At 44.4% G+C, this 17,533-nt stretch overlaps 1 protein-coding gene across 2 annotated transcripts in view; it reads left to right on the top strand.

Annotated features, from left to right (window-relative positions):
- The window catches only part of znf704 (zinc finger protein 704), a 71,458-nt gene extending 54,363 nt beyond the window's left edge, over positions 1 to 17,095 (top strand). For both annotated transcript variants that reach the window (XM_080862935.1, XM_080862934.1), the window contains exons 5-9: positions 1,283 to 1,383; positions 1,604 to 1,898; positions 2,950 to 3,087; positions 3,164 to 3,255; positions 6,000 to 17,095. In XM_080862935.1, the coding sequence (XP_080719061.1) occupies positions 1,283 to 1,383; positions 1,604 to 1,898; positions 2,950 to 3,087; positions 3,164 to 3,255; positions 6,000 to 6,114 (741 nt within the window). In that variant the 3' untranslated portion in view covers positions 6,115 to 17,095. The remainder of the gene's footprint in view (positions 1 to 1,282; positions 1,384 to 1,603; positions 1,899 to 2,949; positions 3,088 to 3,163; positions 3,256 to 5,999) is intronic.
- Positions 17,096 to 17,533: the final 438 nt, after the last annotated feature.

Genomic DNA, 17,533 nt, shown 5'->3' with positions numbered 1-17,533 from the left:
TGGCAGCGCCGCACCGTTTGAGGCTCCCCATTTAATTAACTGTGAAGTGTTGCTTTAAAGGGGCGCACACGCTCGCCAACACACAAAATCGGCTTTTGTTACGCAAAGACAAAACAATGCAATCGGGGAAGGGGGGCACGTGATTGCTGTGTGTATGTGTGAGAGTGTTTCTGAAAGAGAGAGAAAATTAGAAATAAAACATGTTGTCAAAGTTAAATCAGCCTGCTTAACAATAGCTTGACAGACGTGGCTATAAGACCGTTTATAATAGCTCGGAGCGAGAGTGCAGGAGGGCAGGGAGGAAGTTCACGGGGCTCTTTTACTCCATGAAAACAATACACGGTCTCTGTAGGACGCCGGTGGTTTAATTACATTAGGCAGATCAGAGACACTGGAGCATCACCGCCATTGTGTCCACGGTAACACCAAAGATAGATGCTGCATTAAAGCTGTGTGTCTATTTTGTTTTCCTCCCTAGTTTTAATCTACATCATTTCAAAGTGACACTTTATAGTGTAACGCAAAGACTTTAAATATGGTATCATAAACTGATCACTCTGAAGGAGACTGCATTTTTAAAGTCCTTTAAATCCTTTAAATTCCCAACGTAAACATGGCATATCTGCATTTTAATCTAGGACAGGTATGACGTTGAACAATGAATACTAGCAGGGTGTTAGTGAGGCAGTGCAGCAGCATGTTTAATCTGAGAAATTTCATTTATCTCCATATATCGCCTTAATTTTGTAAATTATGGTTATTTTACTCTAAAAACAGCCCCTACATCAGAATGTTGTAATTTCTATGTATGTGTTTGTTCGTTTAAAATAAAATGGCATGTGATGTGCAAAAAAAGAGCAAGTTGCAATTTAAATTTTACACTTTTTAAATGGATTATAATAGTACAGTGGATATATTTTTTTGTACCTACTTTGCTACCTGAGCGAATTTTCATTTCTGTGCAGTCTTAAACGAACTGTAATGTTATCAGTGACTTTATACTGTACATTGTCCACTTGATTAGGTACACCTGCTCGTTAATGAAAATGAGTTTTTCTATAACCTAAAAAAATATTTTTCTGTAACCTTCATCTGAACATGTCTGTGGTGCAGATAAACTTTTTCCGTGTTAATGGCAGATATTAAAAAACACATCCTTCAGAGAAAAGAAGCTTTCATGTGTACGATTTCTTGTTATGTACCCTGCAGTTGTTGCGTGTGACTCTCTGAAGTTGGCATCAGAGCGCCAGCGAAACACTGATGTGCTGTGTGTCTCCTGCAGAACTCCATGAAGGTGATGTTCAAGTGCCTGTGGAAGAACTGTGGCAAGGTGCTGAGTACTGCCGCTGGCATTCAGAGACACATCCGCACCATCCACCTGGGGTAAGACACAGACGGTCTGCATACACACCTGAGATAAAGTCCACTCGAAGCCTCAAAAACGGCTCTGCTGCTCATATCCTGCCTCTGGTTGATGACTTACAGGTTATCAGCATAGTAATATGTCCCAGTGATACTGGATAGATGGCTAACCTGACCTTTAGGTGGAGATTTACATTCATGATGTATTTCTGTCTGTCCTGCCCCTGCGCTCGTCTCCCAGTCGTAACTGTGACTCAGACCTCAGCGACGGTGAGGAGGACTTCTACTACACGGAGATTAAGCTGAACACGGACTCGGTGGCCGACGGGCTGAGCAGCCTGTCCCCAGCTTCGCCCTCTGTCCTGTCTCCCCCGCCTCCTCCCCCGTCTCCTCTCCCCTCGGTCAGCCAGCTGCCAGACTCCCATAAACCGACTCAACCCTCTGACACCAAGGAGCCCCACGCCGGCGGCACCACGCCGCTCAGCCGCTCTGCACCCAGCGCGCTCTACCTCATCCACACAGACCATGCCTACCAGGTGATGAAGACTTATGTGCTCTGTATACGTCCCTCAGTTTCTCACACATTACTATCGAGGTCCTTGTTACGCTGACGATGTGTCACAGTGTTCGTAAACACACTAAAGATCTCGCAGCGACTTGTGGTCCCTCCCTCCCTATAGCAGCTGTGCTAACAGTTGCGGTCTATCAACACACAAGCAGCAGGTTTGAATAATTAATTAAAGGTTGAAAAATGACACAATTTATCTATTTTAGCCTCGGTTTTCAGATTATTGTTTGAAGAATAACCGCCATTAGCTTTCCATTAATATCTGTGCATCTAATATTAATACAGAGCTGCACGCTTGAGGTCTGACATGAGTAGTTATGTTTCTGATAAAGGCCAAAAATCTGCCTTGAAAAAAACCTTCTTTGAATAAAGTATATTTATCCGACCATTAAAATCTACCTCACCTAGAAAATAACAAAAGAGGGTTTTTTTTAACAAAAAAATGTAATAGAAAGAGAAATCTGACCCAAAAAAAGAAACCTCCTCTGGGTAAACTCGGTGTCAGAAAAGATGGAAAAGTCCCATCTCCAGCCAATCAGTAGCCTGCAGTATAAACATGTAAAGGACAGGTGTAGTTTCTGGGTAAAAAAAAAAGGGAAGTCATTCACCTGCTTTCTTTCTAATGGCCAGCAGGGGGAGACTCCCCTGGTTCCAGTTGATACTAAGTCTATGGGGAACAGACCCTCAGCTCTGTTGGTTGTGACATCATTAACACTTTTCTGATTAGTTTATGGTCTTGAGCACAAAATGATAATTTTATAAATTATGGCTTTAATTGGAAGCAAAAAAAGAGATTAAAGCAAGGTATGCTTCAGGGCGCTTGATCATTAAATCGAGTTTCAAAGCAGAAAAAAATGTTCAGCTTTAGGCTTCGTAAGAGGATTTCACTAACCACTGTCTGACATCCCAATACAAAGAAGCTCTGCATCAATTAACAAATACTAAAATAAATAAAAGTATTCCAATATGCTGAATTTAAATAAAAGTTAAAAATAGTGACCTTTGACCTCTGCCTTCAGGCCACGGCTCCAGTGTCCATCCCGTCCAGCAGCAACAACAACTCGGCCGGCTCGGCGTCCACCAGCTTCACTCCCACCAACAGCTCCAGTTTCAGCATCTCTTGGCAGTCGCCACCCGTCACTTTCACCGGGACCACGGTGAGAAAGCCTGGCTCAGCCTTTGCTTTCACGCAGCTCGTCTTTCTCTTATTCATGATCTGCTCTCGTTCTCCAGGTGTCTCCCAGTAAAAGCCAAGGATTTGGTGACCAACGTTCCCAGACCATTGCAGTGCTTTCGTCCCCTCCCAGAGCCACCGCTGCCCTCAGGTACTGGACTCTCACAGAGTCTCACCTTATGACTGGTTATAGCTTCAGTTAAAGGTCGAATTAAACCTTTCTCTTTCAGCTTGTTTGGTGCAACCTGAAAAATGGAATAAGGCTCTGATATGTGTTTATCTATCTCTGCAGTAGGGCTGAACGATATATCGCATTTGCGATAATATCGCGACATGATCAAGTGCAATTTTCTAACCGCAAAGGCTGCGATTATACTCTGGACATGTCCAAATTCATGGGCTGCATCCTCCTGAGGCCGCATTTGTAGACCGATTACGTCACAGCGACGTGCCGAAGGCTGTCCAAATTACTACCATATCCCAGAATTCATGCGGCCCAGCCAAACTCCAGTTTCCAGCAATGGCGGCCGCTACTAAGTTTTAAAATTACTCATACTAATCTTTCTGGGTCACAAAATAAACTTTTAACATATTTTCAGGCGAGAAAGTAGTTGTGTAAACATCAAATATCTGCTCGGTTTATCAAGATATCCCATATTTGCAAAAGTGCTTCGACGTTTTCAGAGGCGTCTGCTACCCACCAGCTCGACAGCTAGCCGGGAGCTCGAGGGTTACTGATGCGGCCGAGAACGGCACAACTCCCGGCACATCATTTTCAGATCACCGCGGAGTTTCGCTGCTCGGGTTAAACGTAATATATAAGTCACTTAGACAACCTAAAAATGTTATTGTTGGGCTTTTTTCAGTGTTTTGTTTGTTCGTGAGTAAATCGGTTTGGCTGAGATTAAAGTTATTAGATTAGATAAAATAAAACTTTATTAATCCCCCGGGTGGGTTCCTCCTTGGTTTTCACACAGCTGACTAAACGTCAAACAGAAAACTTATTAAACAGAAGTATGAGACAGTCGAGAATTTACACCAGTGTCTGGTTATATTTTAGATAGCAAGAAGCAGACGGCCGAGTTTATTAAACTCCACCGAGACAGCGGTGACGCTAATCAGAACTAGACCGTCCAATTTCACGCCTTTAAACTTTAAAGGCGTGTTTGTGTGTGTTTTTATACAATTGCTATTATGTTTGCACTTTATGTGTAATGTTACTGACTGCAGAGATCAGTAAGATGTGTGTATTTTTTATTTATTAGTTTTATTTATTTAATATTATTTTTTAATTGAATGACTGTCTAGTAGTTCACAGATGTCGAAAAACTGAGTGTGGTAAAGCCACTGATTTTTTTTTATGTATATTTCTGCAATCTGCACATTGTACTGACTTTCATTTTAATGTTTACACCAGGGTTCCTTGTCAGCACTTTATGCTCAGATGTTTGTAAGCTAAAAATAAACTATTGTGTATGTTCAAATATACTGTTGTGATTGAAGAAGTTAAATAAAAATGTCAGTCATCAATTCATGCATCACCTCATGTCATCATAACAGAGGTCTGTTTTCCAGGAAAGAACAGTTTAAAATTAATGTAATATAGTATTGGCCATACTATATAATGTATTGCTTGTCTTTGTTTAATAATACAGAAGACAAAGACCTTAAAAAATAATCGCATATCGCATCGCAATCGCAATATTGGGGCAAAAAATCGCAATTAGATTATTTTCCATAATCGTTCAGCCCTACTCTGCAGTCAGTGGCGTAATTAAAAAGAACCAGTTAGCTTAGCACAATGGTGGGACTGGGAGGAGACAGATGTCATGTTTTTCTTAGCAAAAAGGAAATTTCTTCCAACATATGGACGCACCTCAAAAAATTTGAATGTAAAAAGTTGAATATGTTCCATCAGTTATTTAAGAAAGTGAAATTTTAATCTATTTTAAACTCATTACATAGAAACCATCATGCTTCAGCATTTCTGTTTTAACTTTGATAATTGTGGCCTACAGCTAAAAAATAAACATATCTCACGTTATTAGAATATTTCATTTTGAGTTTGAGTAAACTGCTATGAACACGGTTTAAATAGTGTGTGCCTGTCAGTCTAGTGCAGCGAACACAGCCACAATCATGGGGAAGACTACATGCTTTACGGTCCTCCAGATGACGATCCTCTACGATCATCTACAGCCCACACAGGGAGAGTGAGCCGCAGAAGGTCACTGCTGTAAAGGCTGGCTGTTTGCAGACAGCTGTAGTGGAGGATTGGAGTACTGTGGGGAGGACTTGGGACCTCCCCACAGTACCAAAACTGCCAAATATTTTGCTGAGCGTGTTATTGCTGTACCTGATTGGCCATTGACCTGAACCCCACAGAGGAACTATGCACTGTTGTCAGGAAGAAGATACACACAAGCTGAGACAGCAACTTCATCTGCAAACATGTGGAACATGTCAGATAGATTTGTGTTCATGTTAACCTCTAACATGTTGTACTCTTCATGGTTTTCTGGTTTTGGTTTTCAAATGTATGCTTTTATGGCGGACAAAGTTTCAAATAGTGAGGTCAGTGTAAACACGAGTAATCTCTGTGAGCTGAAAACTCGTGATTGCTCTTTTTGCTCGGTTATGACATCTTAGATGATGTCCCTAAGTAGCTCCACCCTCCTGCGGCTTTGAGGGGCAACCAGTGAGAAAAAAGCTTTCTTCCAGGGAGGCTGGCCTTAAAGGGACAAGAGCTAATCAGTTAGTTGCAGTGGGCATCTGGGCAAGACGAATAAGAGTCCAGGAATAATAACGCCCAGTGTTATAAGCGTTGTGCTGTTGTTTGTTATGTCGTTAATATATAACAGCTTCATGTGCTGTTGGTCTTCATCTCTCCTCCAGTCGGAAGGTGCGTGGCGAGGGGAAGAAGTGCCGTAAGGTGTACGGGATGGAGAACCGCGACATGTGGTGCACCGCGTGCCGCTGGAAGAAGGCCTGCCAGAGATTCACTGACTGATCGTCCCCCGCAGCTCGCCAGACAAACAAGCCATGCAGTTTTCCAGCTGAGGAAAACAAGGGGAAAAGGGGGGGGGGCGTCATCCTGCATGCATTCGGTTTTCTTCAGATCAACATCGCAACTGTCTGTCAGCTATGGCCCCGCCCTCGTTCTCCGGCTCCGTCCCACACCCCACCCAACCTCATCAGCTCCACTGAACCATTCCAGCTGTGGAAGCAACCGCAGGACGGCAGAGTCACCTTTCACATCGCCGTCCGGGATTCCCAGCGTGGGCTCGCCATTCCCTTCTTTCCCAGTTTTTGGGAAAACCTCGGTGCAGCTAAACAGTGTAAAGAAAAAAAAAGAGATTTCTGCAGTTTTTTTGTTTTCTTTTTTTAATGTTGGGTTCAGTGTTGCATCTTTCTATGTTTTGTACAGCTCTGGTTTTTAAATGAAAGTCTTGTCAAAGAAGGGGGTTGAGAAAAAGGCCAAATGATTTTTTTTTTTTTTTTAAGTGTGTGTTTTCTCAAAAGATTAGAGTAAAAAACACTTTTTTATTCAAAAGAAGAAGGGAACTCTCTGAAGTCCGTTTTAAGAAAGCTATGAAAAAGCACGTGGAGGTAAAGCTCGCAGTTTTTGTTCTTCCTTCGACTTGTTCGTCCCTTTGTATCCAATTCTGGACTTTGAGGTGATCTTTTATCACGGTCCCTCACGCCTCCCGGACAGCACCGAGGGAATGCATGCGTGGCATAGCCGGGAAGGGGTGGTGGACGGTCGGAAAGGAGGAGGAAGAGACACACACGTACACAAACACACACGAGATGAATGACCAATGCAAAAAAAGAAAGAGAAAAAAAAAAGAACAAATAAAGCAGAAGATCCAACTTCCAGTCAGGGAAAGCAGATGGACCATACGAGTGATCTACACACAAACACGGTTTCTTCTCACACAATCAAAAGCAGATCACGTCGACTTGTATTCGTTGTTTCTTTGCTTTACCAGGGATGTGATTCTGAAGAGAGCAAAACAAACCAGCAGCTTAAAGTGTATGCAGCACTATCTCAACAGCTTCTATCTTTCATGACAACTTTGCAACCGAAAACTCCAAAACTTTATCCTGTCCTTCACGTTTTGTTTTGTTTTTTTTTGGTTAAGGTGCCATGTTTAGTGTAGTCGGTGTCATTTATTTCTTTTTCTTTTTTTTGGTGAAACTAAGACTGCTTACCTACCTGCTACTACGATGTGTGTTAAAGACCCTCCTCATAGCACTGGAAGTCAGCAGCAACGTTCAATGCAGTCGCCCTCCTGCACCAACTTTTACTCCAACAAATTAAGTTTGTTTACATCTGCCACAAAGGCGTCTCCCGATGACCTGATATCCAAAAGAAGGGAGGGCGGAAAACCCAAAGTGAGATACTTTTTGTGTAACGCAGTTCCTTTGCGGTCCCTTTTAAAAGCTGGAAGTGTTTCCGCGTCATCTCCTGACTGGACGTTACAGAAAGAGTAATAATATTTGTCCGCCCGCTTGCGGCTGCTCCCCCTTAAATTCTCTGCAGCAAGCTTTTGTTTTCATTTTGGGAGAGCAAAGCGGCACTTAATTAAGTCACTCCTTTGGCGTTTAACTTAATTCACTCAGAACGCAAAGCTTTGGCTCACGAGAGTCTGTGTGATTGGCTGCTGAGGTGAGAGCAGGTTGAAAAGCCTCCTTTCTTCCGCCTCAGAGCCAGGAAGTAGAATCACGAGGCCCGAGCGTTTACAAACGCGGACCAACTCTTTCCATCTGCTTTCTAAGATCGTCCTGAAAGCCTCGACCTTTTTTGGGAGGGTTTCTGTCAAACACACTCTCTCACACGCACACTCGCGCACAAACAGGCTTCATCAGAGTTTCTAAAAACCAACACCAGCTGATAAACTCACACACACTCGTCCAGTTTAAGCGCCTGAAAGTCGTGGCGCTCTCTTACTTTTGATCAGCTGTTTCTAGTTTGTTCCTGTATCCTGTATATATTTGTTTTCCTTTTACGCTCCTTTTTTGTTTTAATGACCGCCAACCTCTGTCATCACAAATGCCACCTTATGAACGAGCCGTGCTGTAGGCGCAGCCTTCAAGTCACTCTTTGAAAGGCCATCGTGCTTGTTACAGTGAGGTTTTGTCAACATGTTACTGTTTAAGTCAAATCTATTGTCTGGAAAGAAACAGTTGCATTCAAAACTAAAAACATGAAACTAATTTGTTTTTTTGTTATTTAAATGTTCATACATATGAATATACACATCCATATATATATATATATATATATATATATATATATATATATATATATATATATATATATATATATATATATGAAGTGTTTATGATTTTTGTTTTCATGTTCTGCTGAGGGAGACTCTTATGTGGCGTCATCGGCTTCATAAACGAAGCTCGTTAGGCTCTTTTGAGTGAGCGTGACCCTCACATTCCCGCCTGGAGCTCCTTCACGTTAACGCTCTCCACTGCCGGCGCTGCGTCAAAAACTGCAGTTGATTAAAACCTTTATCATATTTCCAATTCTGCCACTCCGCCCCCCTATCGTTCCCCGCCCGTGTCACGCAGGCCCGCCTGCAATTAGTTTGATTGACACCTCAGTGTGTTTGCGCTCGCTGGCTCTTGTGTGTGAACTCTGAAGGAGCCCCGGGCAAAGCGCGCGTGTGTGTGGAGGGGGGCTGCTGCTGAAGCTCGGTGCTCCTGCACTCCCCTGAAGCGTCTAACGGGCCGTGGCGTTTCTCTGTCTCGTCCACTCCTGATTTGGCCGCACTGGGGTTTAAGGATGTTTTAGTTGAGGCTGAACGGGGCTTCTCCGTCTCAGCGTTTGGATCGTTTTCCTCCACTGATGTTTAAAATATATTTATATATATTTGGCAGCCAATCAGATTCAGTCAGGATCCTGTCCAGAAACGAGTCCCTTCAGTTGTTCAGATCATTCAGAGCACTGGATAATTACAGTGGCAGCATTTCCAGGCAGCTAGTTTTTCCTCTCTCTGGGTTGTCGAGCCGATCTCACGGTTGACAATAAGATTTGGCCAAAATAAGCTCATCTCACTCCCTCGCTTAGAGGTGATCCAAAAAAATTACTTCTAAGATATATTTGCTGCCATATTTCTGAAACCCGTCCATGTTCTCTTGGATCGTGGGGAAGCTCGATGGGATTTGTTTTGTGGACCGTGGCCTGATCTGAGAACATCTCGATGGCCCAAAGATGGCCTCGTCGTGACGGTGCTTTCAGAGACACTGTGCCAGGGTTTGTCTTTGCATGCGTCCTGGTGCCCTCGGCGGAGGGAGAAACAGAGGTGCTAAACACTCAACGCAGTGCTGTTTCTCCATTAACTCCATTTTGTAAACATTGTTTTGCTGTAGAACATGAAAATAAAAATTAAATAAAAAAAACCCACCCAAAAAACAAACAAACAAAAATACACGGTTGTTTTTTTTTAAATGCTTTTATTTTGGTGACTTCTATTGATGACTGTTTCCTCGCGTCTGCGGCTCAGCCCTGTGAATAGATGGAAAACACCGGCAGAATATTAAATCGGCTTATTTTCTATTTCACATTGAATCTGAACTCTTATGTTCAAGCTTGGAAGTTATTTTCTGTAACAACAAAGAGCTTCAGAATAACAGCTGATGAAAATCGAATCACAGTCCATGTACTCACTGGTCCTTGAGCTTTCAGGCTTCATCAGCAGGTTCGGTTTTCATTGAACTGCAGATCTTTTCAGCTGTGCAGTCTCGGTCTGCTCGAGTCTGAGCTTCAAAACGTACTCAAAAGAATCAAATATTCACCGTGCAGGAGGGCTTGTTTCATAACAGTCTAATAATTGGTTCATTAATAATCACCACAGCTGGTAAAATTAGGACTATGGGAACTAAGTTACATACTTATGGGTTGTAAAGTAGCTTAAAATGGGTTGTTGTGTTCTGTTCTTATTTTTGTCACATATACTATTGCAGTTATACTCATATTAAAATAATCAGACTAACAAATGTGATCCCAGCCAACCGGAAACATCTGCTTCAGAAGACCCGCTGTTCAAAACTGCTGCTTGTGAGGGGCAGCCAAGGTAGAAAGCTGGCTAAAAATGAAAGGGGCTGAACTCATCAGGCTTGTACTGTAGCCCGTAATATAAATAAGGATTATTTCAAACTGTGAGTCATGCAAAGCTACTCTAGCAGAACCAGAGAATAAAAGGCTCATTATAGGAAAGTAGCACAATAAACAGGTCCCCTTTTAAATTTGCCTTTTATCAGTGCTGATGAAGACATTCAAAGGCTCTGGATGGAGTGAGTAAACGGGCAGTTTTTTCTTACCGTATACCGAGCATGATGAAATTTGACATAACGTGCAGACATATGGCTGCAGCATCTTGTTATTTAACTATCAAATGGAGATATTTGCAGAGATGCAGAATAATTTATAATTTACTCCCATTTAGATGAAAATAGCAGGGGGGAAAAATCACGATGTTCATTTTACCCCCAAATTGACAGGTTAATGATGTGCAGCACACCATATGGCAGCATCGCACCGATCAGATAATCTAACTTGTTCATTCATATTAATCTGATCTCTCAGCCCTGAAACCTGATGGGATTTTGGGGGGTGGAGGCGTAAACACGAGTTCAGAAATGGGCTATCATTATAAACACGTGTTCACACAGCTTAATTAAAACGGTGGCATCAAAGGCCCACGATAGGCGGACTTGTTGCTCGAGAGGGAGCCATATGAATACTTATGAGGACTTTCTTTGTTTTGTTTTTTGTTTTCTTGTCACACGGAGCGGCAGCGGCTGGTCTGGCTTTTGTTCTCTGTCGTGTTTACTTCGCTGCTGCCTATTAAAGGGCTGAGCTGTGATTTATGAGCCGAGTAAAACAAGACAGCATTATTCTACTTACGGACGATATAAACATCAACTCTCATGAGCTATGAGGGACCGTGTGTGTGTGTGTGTGTGTGTGTGTGTGTGTGTGTGTGTGTGTGTGTGTGTGTGTGTGTGTGTGTGTGTGTGTGTGTGTTGCACTTTGGGCTGTCACTGCTCCTGAACGGTGGCAGCTTTAACAGCAGTTCACGTGTTGACAGTTTTATGAGGACCCCTCGTTTGTGTAAGCTGACCCTTAACCAGATCAATATTTCATACGTGACGACGCTTGTTTTTGTGACAAGAGGCTGACACTTAATATACCCTGTATCATCCACCTATGAGGTCAATATATGCTACAGTACAGTATATCTAAGCTACAGTATCGGTGTGTATCAGTACATTGATGTGATATCTCTAACTATAATACGATCAAAATTCCTACTTTTTTTTATTTAAAGTGACGGGCTGTGCCTTTGGTCCCCACCTCAGCTGTGTCTGCAGACGTGCCACCCACCCACGTCTAGTGGGCGATAATGTGCGTGAGCCCACGGTGCTGTTATCTGCCCCTGCGCCCTGCAGTTTGCCTCACAGACCCTCCAGTGTTCTGCAAGGCTAACAGCAGGTGGCGCTCTGCTGAGACTGGGGAACAAGTGTGTTTGCAGTGTCAGAGCCTTCCAACTCTCTGGGCTGGTTTTTATGGCTGCTGTGCTAACTGGCAGCATTTTTTGGGGGGTGTCTTTGCCTCTTTCCAGCTGCCAGTGCAGCAGCAGGGGGCAGCGTTGTTGTTGTTGTCGATTTAAAAGGGTAGGGGCCCTCTTCTCGAGTCCGTCCTTCATTCATTCAGGAATGTGAATAAGGAGGAGGAGGACGGTGGAAGGATGGGTGAAATGGCTTTGGGAAACGCTCAGAAGTCCTGAGTGTGTGTTTCCAAGAGTTGCTCCCCCCTCTCGACCACCACCTCTCATTTCTGGTGGTTACCTTTTGGAGGAGTCTTGAATGTGCCTTGATGAGCGTGGAGTTTCTAGATCGGACCTCAAGCCGTCGCAGCGTTGTGCTCTGAGAAACTCTGGAGGAATGTTTCTGGTGCTGGCTAGTCTGAGTTCTCCTGTGAGCCTCTTTAGCCCCGTCTCAGCTCCAGAAAGAAAGATGTTGCAAGATATCTGCGAGTGACTTTTCTACTCTTTGCTGTAAACTTATTTTTTTGATCCAAACCTGATGATGATAATGATGATGATACTGTGTTTCCAATGTGTTTTTCCTTCTCTTTGCTTTCCCAAACATGAACCCCCTCTCCCCTTTGTGTAAGGGCTTGTAGATAAATATATGTTGACATGAAGAAGAATCGCTGTCGTGGCGCAATCTCGATATGTTTGGGAAATCAAGGAAGCCTCGTTTTCAGCAAACGGCATGTGAAACAGTCGGTGAGATGATCCATTTATAGCGCTGAGCTGCTAAGCGGCTTCCACGGGAAAACCTCAACGGGCATCGCTCGCGTTCGGCGTGAAGGTGAGGCGATCAGGTAGAGAGAAGAAACTCACTTTCCGTCAGCCGGAATTCTATCATTGGATTTTTAATCATTCGGAATGTAAATTCGCTAAACAGTCCAGACGGCGTTCAGTCTTTGTTTTCAGGGTATTTGTGCCGCAGCTTCCTCAGTTTGAACTCGAATATGCAACAGAGAGCTCGGCCCTCTCTCCAAACTGGATCACCTCACTGGCTGTTTTATTTTGATTACAATCATGTAGACCTCAAGAACTCAATGACTGTCGCACTGGATTTTTACACTCCTTTTTCAAACATTATATACATCTATATATATCTATATATAGATATATATATACACACTGCTCTGGTCTAACTGTATTTTTAATACTGCATGTGCATGCAAATAAGGAAATTATGGGAAAACATGACTTTATATAAATGTGCTCTACTTGTGCTGTGGCGTCCAGGACGGGGACTCGAGAGCAGCCAGTGCAGTCCTCGGTAGCTAAACTGCGTCACAGTTTAGCTTAAAAATAAAATCCCCTGCTTTTGTTTGCAAATCTCTTTAAAAGTACCCGATTCCTCAGCTGGTTGGATGCTGAGGACGAATTCTTTGTCGTCCCTCCTCCTGCATGCACCGCCCTTGGGAAGCTGGATTGAAAAGACACCCAAAGCTTTGAAAAGGCCGATGTTTTCCATGTGTGGACATCAGTCACAGGAGGCCTGAATCATGTGGTGCTTGATTGAATCAATTGTTTACACCACACACGGTACAAAATGATTTGAGAGGTCTAACCGCGAGTTCCCTAAAACACGGTGATTATTTAAAACATAATTTCCCCGATTTTAAGATGTTTAAGTAACTTTGCAAGGGGGACTTTGTTTGGCGGCGGCTGCTCTCCGCCCTGACATGGTCGCCACGGTATGTTGCGTTTTTCTATCCTTTTGAAGCCTCTAAATGTAAATGTTTGATATGTGTTTCCAGACTGTAAACTAGATGCAACACATTTTCCTGCTCCAGAGTCTGTTCAGTGCATCAGGTGCCACAGTTGGGCTGTAAAATCTCAAACACTTCCTCATCTGTTACCACCGGCGACCGCGGCTGGGAGCGTTTCTTCTACGCCGACGTGCTTAGGGTGTCATTTCTTGAACGGGGTCGGTTCTGCTTTTGATGCAGCTGCCAGGCGTCGAGCAAACTTAAAGCAGCGAAGGCGTTTTGAGAAATCTTTGCTCTGTTGAAGCTAGGAAGTGAAAGTACATGAAGCTAATGTCAGCAACGCCGATATCCGGAAGTGTCCAATGGCGCGGCGCTAATCGCTGCAGACACTTTGTGTCCTTGTGGTTGAAATGTTTGCATGTCCAGTACATGTACTATGGAGCAGTCCCAGCAGCAGCTGGCAGATGCCACAACTCCTGGAGCGGCACACTATTGTCCACTTTTTGGCTCTCGGCTTCTCTCTGTGACACAGAGACTGGGAGAAACGGAGAAGGAGGCTGAGTTGGTGTGCAACAAAATCCACCTCCAGCGTATTTGAATCTTAAATTAAATGACCCATTTGTTTGTTTCAGCTGCACAAAAACCAAAGCATAAAAAGCAATAATTTGCCAGCGTCAGCAGGGTTGTGGCCCAGACTGTTTCTTAGTTCTAAGTTTTGTATTTCAACCCAAACCAGAATCAGCTTTGTTGCCTAACTGTAAACAAACTGAAAAGAAAAGCAATTATGATGCTACAAGCTCTCCCACCAGCACCGCAGAAAGTAACAAGTCTGGGTGAAGAAATGCTCCACCGCACCATTAAACAGGTGGATGCCATTTATAGATCAATTCAGTCACTGCAAAACAGTCGCACTAGAGAGAACAGTGGGTGGAGACCGAGGGTGACCAATATTATTGCAGCCGTGTGCGAAGAACCTGCGGTCTCATTGACTTCAAAAAGGTTGCATCAATGTGACTTTGGTTCGTAAAGATTGTGATAAAGCCGCAATAAGACGGAAACCATCTGCGATTGAACACGGCCAAGTTACATCCAATCTGTGTTGATGCAGCGATTCACCGATGAAGCAGCGAATATCACAATCTGTAAGTCCAGTCCGAACCTCACAGATTGAAAACATGAAGACAGAACAACGATTTTCAAAATGACAAAGGCGCTGAGTAACCTGCAAGTAGGAATACACCCAATGGCAACCAGTTGAGGTGAGACCCCGAATGCAAAGAGACGCGTCATTGATGCAGACAGGCTCAGGTTGGTTGCAGCGTGCTAGAAATCTGTCTGCGTTTCTGAATTAAGCAGGGACTTTGCATGGACCCGCTTGAGTCCCTGTGAGGTAAATTTAAGCATCAGCTGTTCATCCGAGTGCCTGCTTGAGTTTTGTGACCGATCAGAGTCAACACGACAAAGCACCATCTACACACCCTGCCAAAGTGACAGACTTCAAGCAGATGTCAGATTGACTGCTCAATCCTCGGGTGTGCAGTTTGCCTTGTCTGCTGTGGAGTATAATCAAGACTTTACATGGCAGTTATGTGCAAACCTTCCAATCTGCCCACGAATGATTGGAGTCAGACTAATTGTTTCACCTTGCGATCAAAAGTGATATTGGTTACCTCACCTTCTTGCAATCATCCGATGAATTTGGAAAAAGTTTTCCAAATTCGTTAAAGGTTTTTTCAAACCTATTTACATGGAGGTTGCCGTGTCCTGTGTTTGCTCTAGTGTGACTGAGCCGTCAGAGCGCTGCTGTGGCAGAGTGTACCGAGCTCCTTCTGTTTTTCCCAGTCTGGAGGTTAAGCTAAGCTGACAGGCTAACTTCTCCACAAGCTTCAGAGGTTTTCTCGACTCTCATCAAGAAAACAAACAAAGACTTTCTTGATGAGCTATTCCTTTGGCATTTGGATGCAGGCTGTGATGACTGATTAAGATAGTTTTCAGATGGAAATCAGTTAATCTTTGCAAGTGCCACCTTAGACCAGACAAAAGGATTTCCTCTGGTATCTCCTCCAGTCAACATACATGAGCCTGTAACACCCCCTCTGACATCTCAAACACGTCAGCTCTGAGAGAAACACTAGTCTCCCAAAGTCTCTTCCTCCTTCTATATGTGCTGAAAATAAGTCCTAGGAAGCCGCTTAAAACCTCATGATGAGCTCCAGTATCAGTCACACAGGCCTCCTTCCTCCTGTGCCATCAGGAGTAGCAGCGTTATGTTCTCACGAAGCCGGCGTCTCGCGCCGGGGGGGGGGGGAGGAAAAGTCTAAAGACGGGGGTGGGCGGTACGCGGCCGATGTAGGGATTTAGCTCAGACCATTTTGGGGCGGTACGAACCGTTTCCAAACTGGCGATGCTCTCTCGTTTTCATCCATCGCTCAAGCAACCGCATCATTTATATCAGTCGGCATCATGTATCAAGCAGGATCTGTTAGGATAATATGCAACCGTACATCAGCGACAACACATTTGTCGCCTTTATTTCTTTGGGCCTCTGTCACTGCACGCATTAAACAGTGATGTAACACAACACAGACCTCTCTCATCTCCACACACGCAAGCAAGCAAACACAATATGAGTGAAAGAGGTGTGAAAGCCCACTGAGTGAGATCATGGGTGCGATATGTGGCCCTGCTGCTCAGCGTATGTCCCCGTGGCTTCAGATCTCATCATGTGACGATGCGAAGAGCTTGCTCCTGTCTCACCGGGCCGCTGGTCCAAAAACACAGATCCGCTAAGGAGTTATCGGCGTGCGTGTGTGTGTGTGTGTGTGTGTGTGTGTGTGTGTGTGTGTGTGTGTGTGTGTGTGTGTGTGTGTGTGTGTGTGTGTGTGTGTGTGTGAGAGAGAGAGAGAGCGAGATGATGGACTGTGTTTCCAACGACCGCCCGAGGTATGTCCCATCTGCTCAATGTAGCATTTATACCTCCTCCTGTTGTGTTTGTGTTGTGCAAGTGACCATAAAAGCTTATTTTGTGTGCGTGTGTGTGTGTTTGTACACCTCTACTCCCTACAAAGCCTGGTCAAGCCATTCCTGCAACCATAAATGCACATTTCAGTGTTCAAGCTGTCGTACCTCATGAATTTTCACCGCCCTACACACACTTCTGCTCACACCAGCCCAACGGCCGCCTGCGTGATTCATTACCACACACACTGGCATCTGCGGAGCATCACCTTCCATCAGGCAACCAGTATGAGCTGTAACTCCGCGTTTACAGGACGCGGAGGCCTCTCTGAGTCAAGAGCGCAGACGATGTTAGGTGTTATCGGTGGAGCGCGTGAGGGAGGGGGCGGGGGGAGCTGCTGCTGTTTGTGCGTACGCGTGCGTCCGAGTCTTTGAATAATTGACGAGGACGATGTGAAACGGGGCACGCACGCAGGGCTCCCCATGTGTGACCTTAGATGATAAGAATCGCTGCTGTCCGTGGAATCGGTAGCTTGCCTTTTACTGTGAGGGTGCTGGGGGGGGGGGGGGAGACACACATGGGTCAGTTTTACCCGAGACAAAGAGATTTGTGCAACCGCAGGCTCTGGTTTTCTTCTGGTTGAAGGTGGAATCTGTTCTGCGCCACAACAGAAGGTCTCAGATGTCCGTGGGGCCGATCACGTGTCTGATCCCCCCCCCCCCCCCCCCCCCCCCCCACTTCTCTCTTTGCAGGGTAGGAATATGCTTATTTACATTATCGTGAAGTTTGAAGAGAAGATCGATACCAGCTGCTTGTTTATTATAAAATTATAGAACAACGTGCCGCAACAAGTCGACTTACAGACAAGCTGGCTTTGGTGTCTGCAAGACTGACCTACCCACATCCTCTAAACCAGGGGTGTCAAACATGAGGCATGGGGGCTAGAATTGGCCGGGAAAACCCCCAATCTGGACGGCTCTGAAAAAGAAAGAAAAATGGCAAAAAAAAAAATTGACTTTTAACTGTTTTCATACGTTTTACAGCTTTTTCCTTCCCCATACTATCATACTATCATACTGTGAGCGATGAGCTGCCCACTTTATGATTTAGTTATAATTTCTTACAGCTTGAGCCCAAAGAGTCACACTGACAGATTTC

The sequence above is a fragment of the Rhamphochromis sp. 'chilingali' genome (genome assembly GCF_963969265.1).
Source record: "Rhamphochromis sp. 'chilingali' genome assembly, chromosome: 17".
Lineage (NCBI taxonomy): Eukaryota > Metazoa > Chordata > Actinopteri > Cichliformes > Cichlidae > Rhamphochromis > Rhamphochromis sp. 'chilingali'.
Note: the sequence above shows the minus strand (reverse complement) of the source record. Positions and strands in the feature narration are given on the sequence as shown.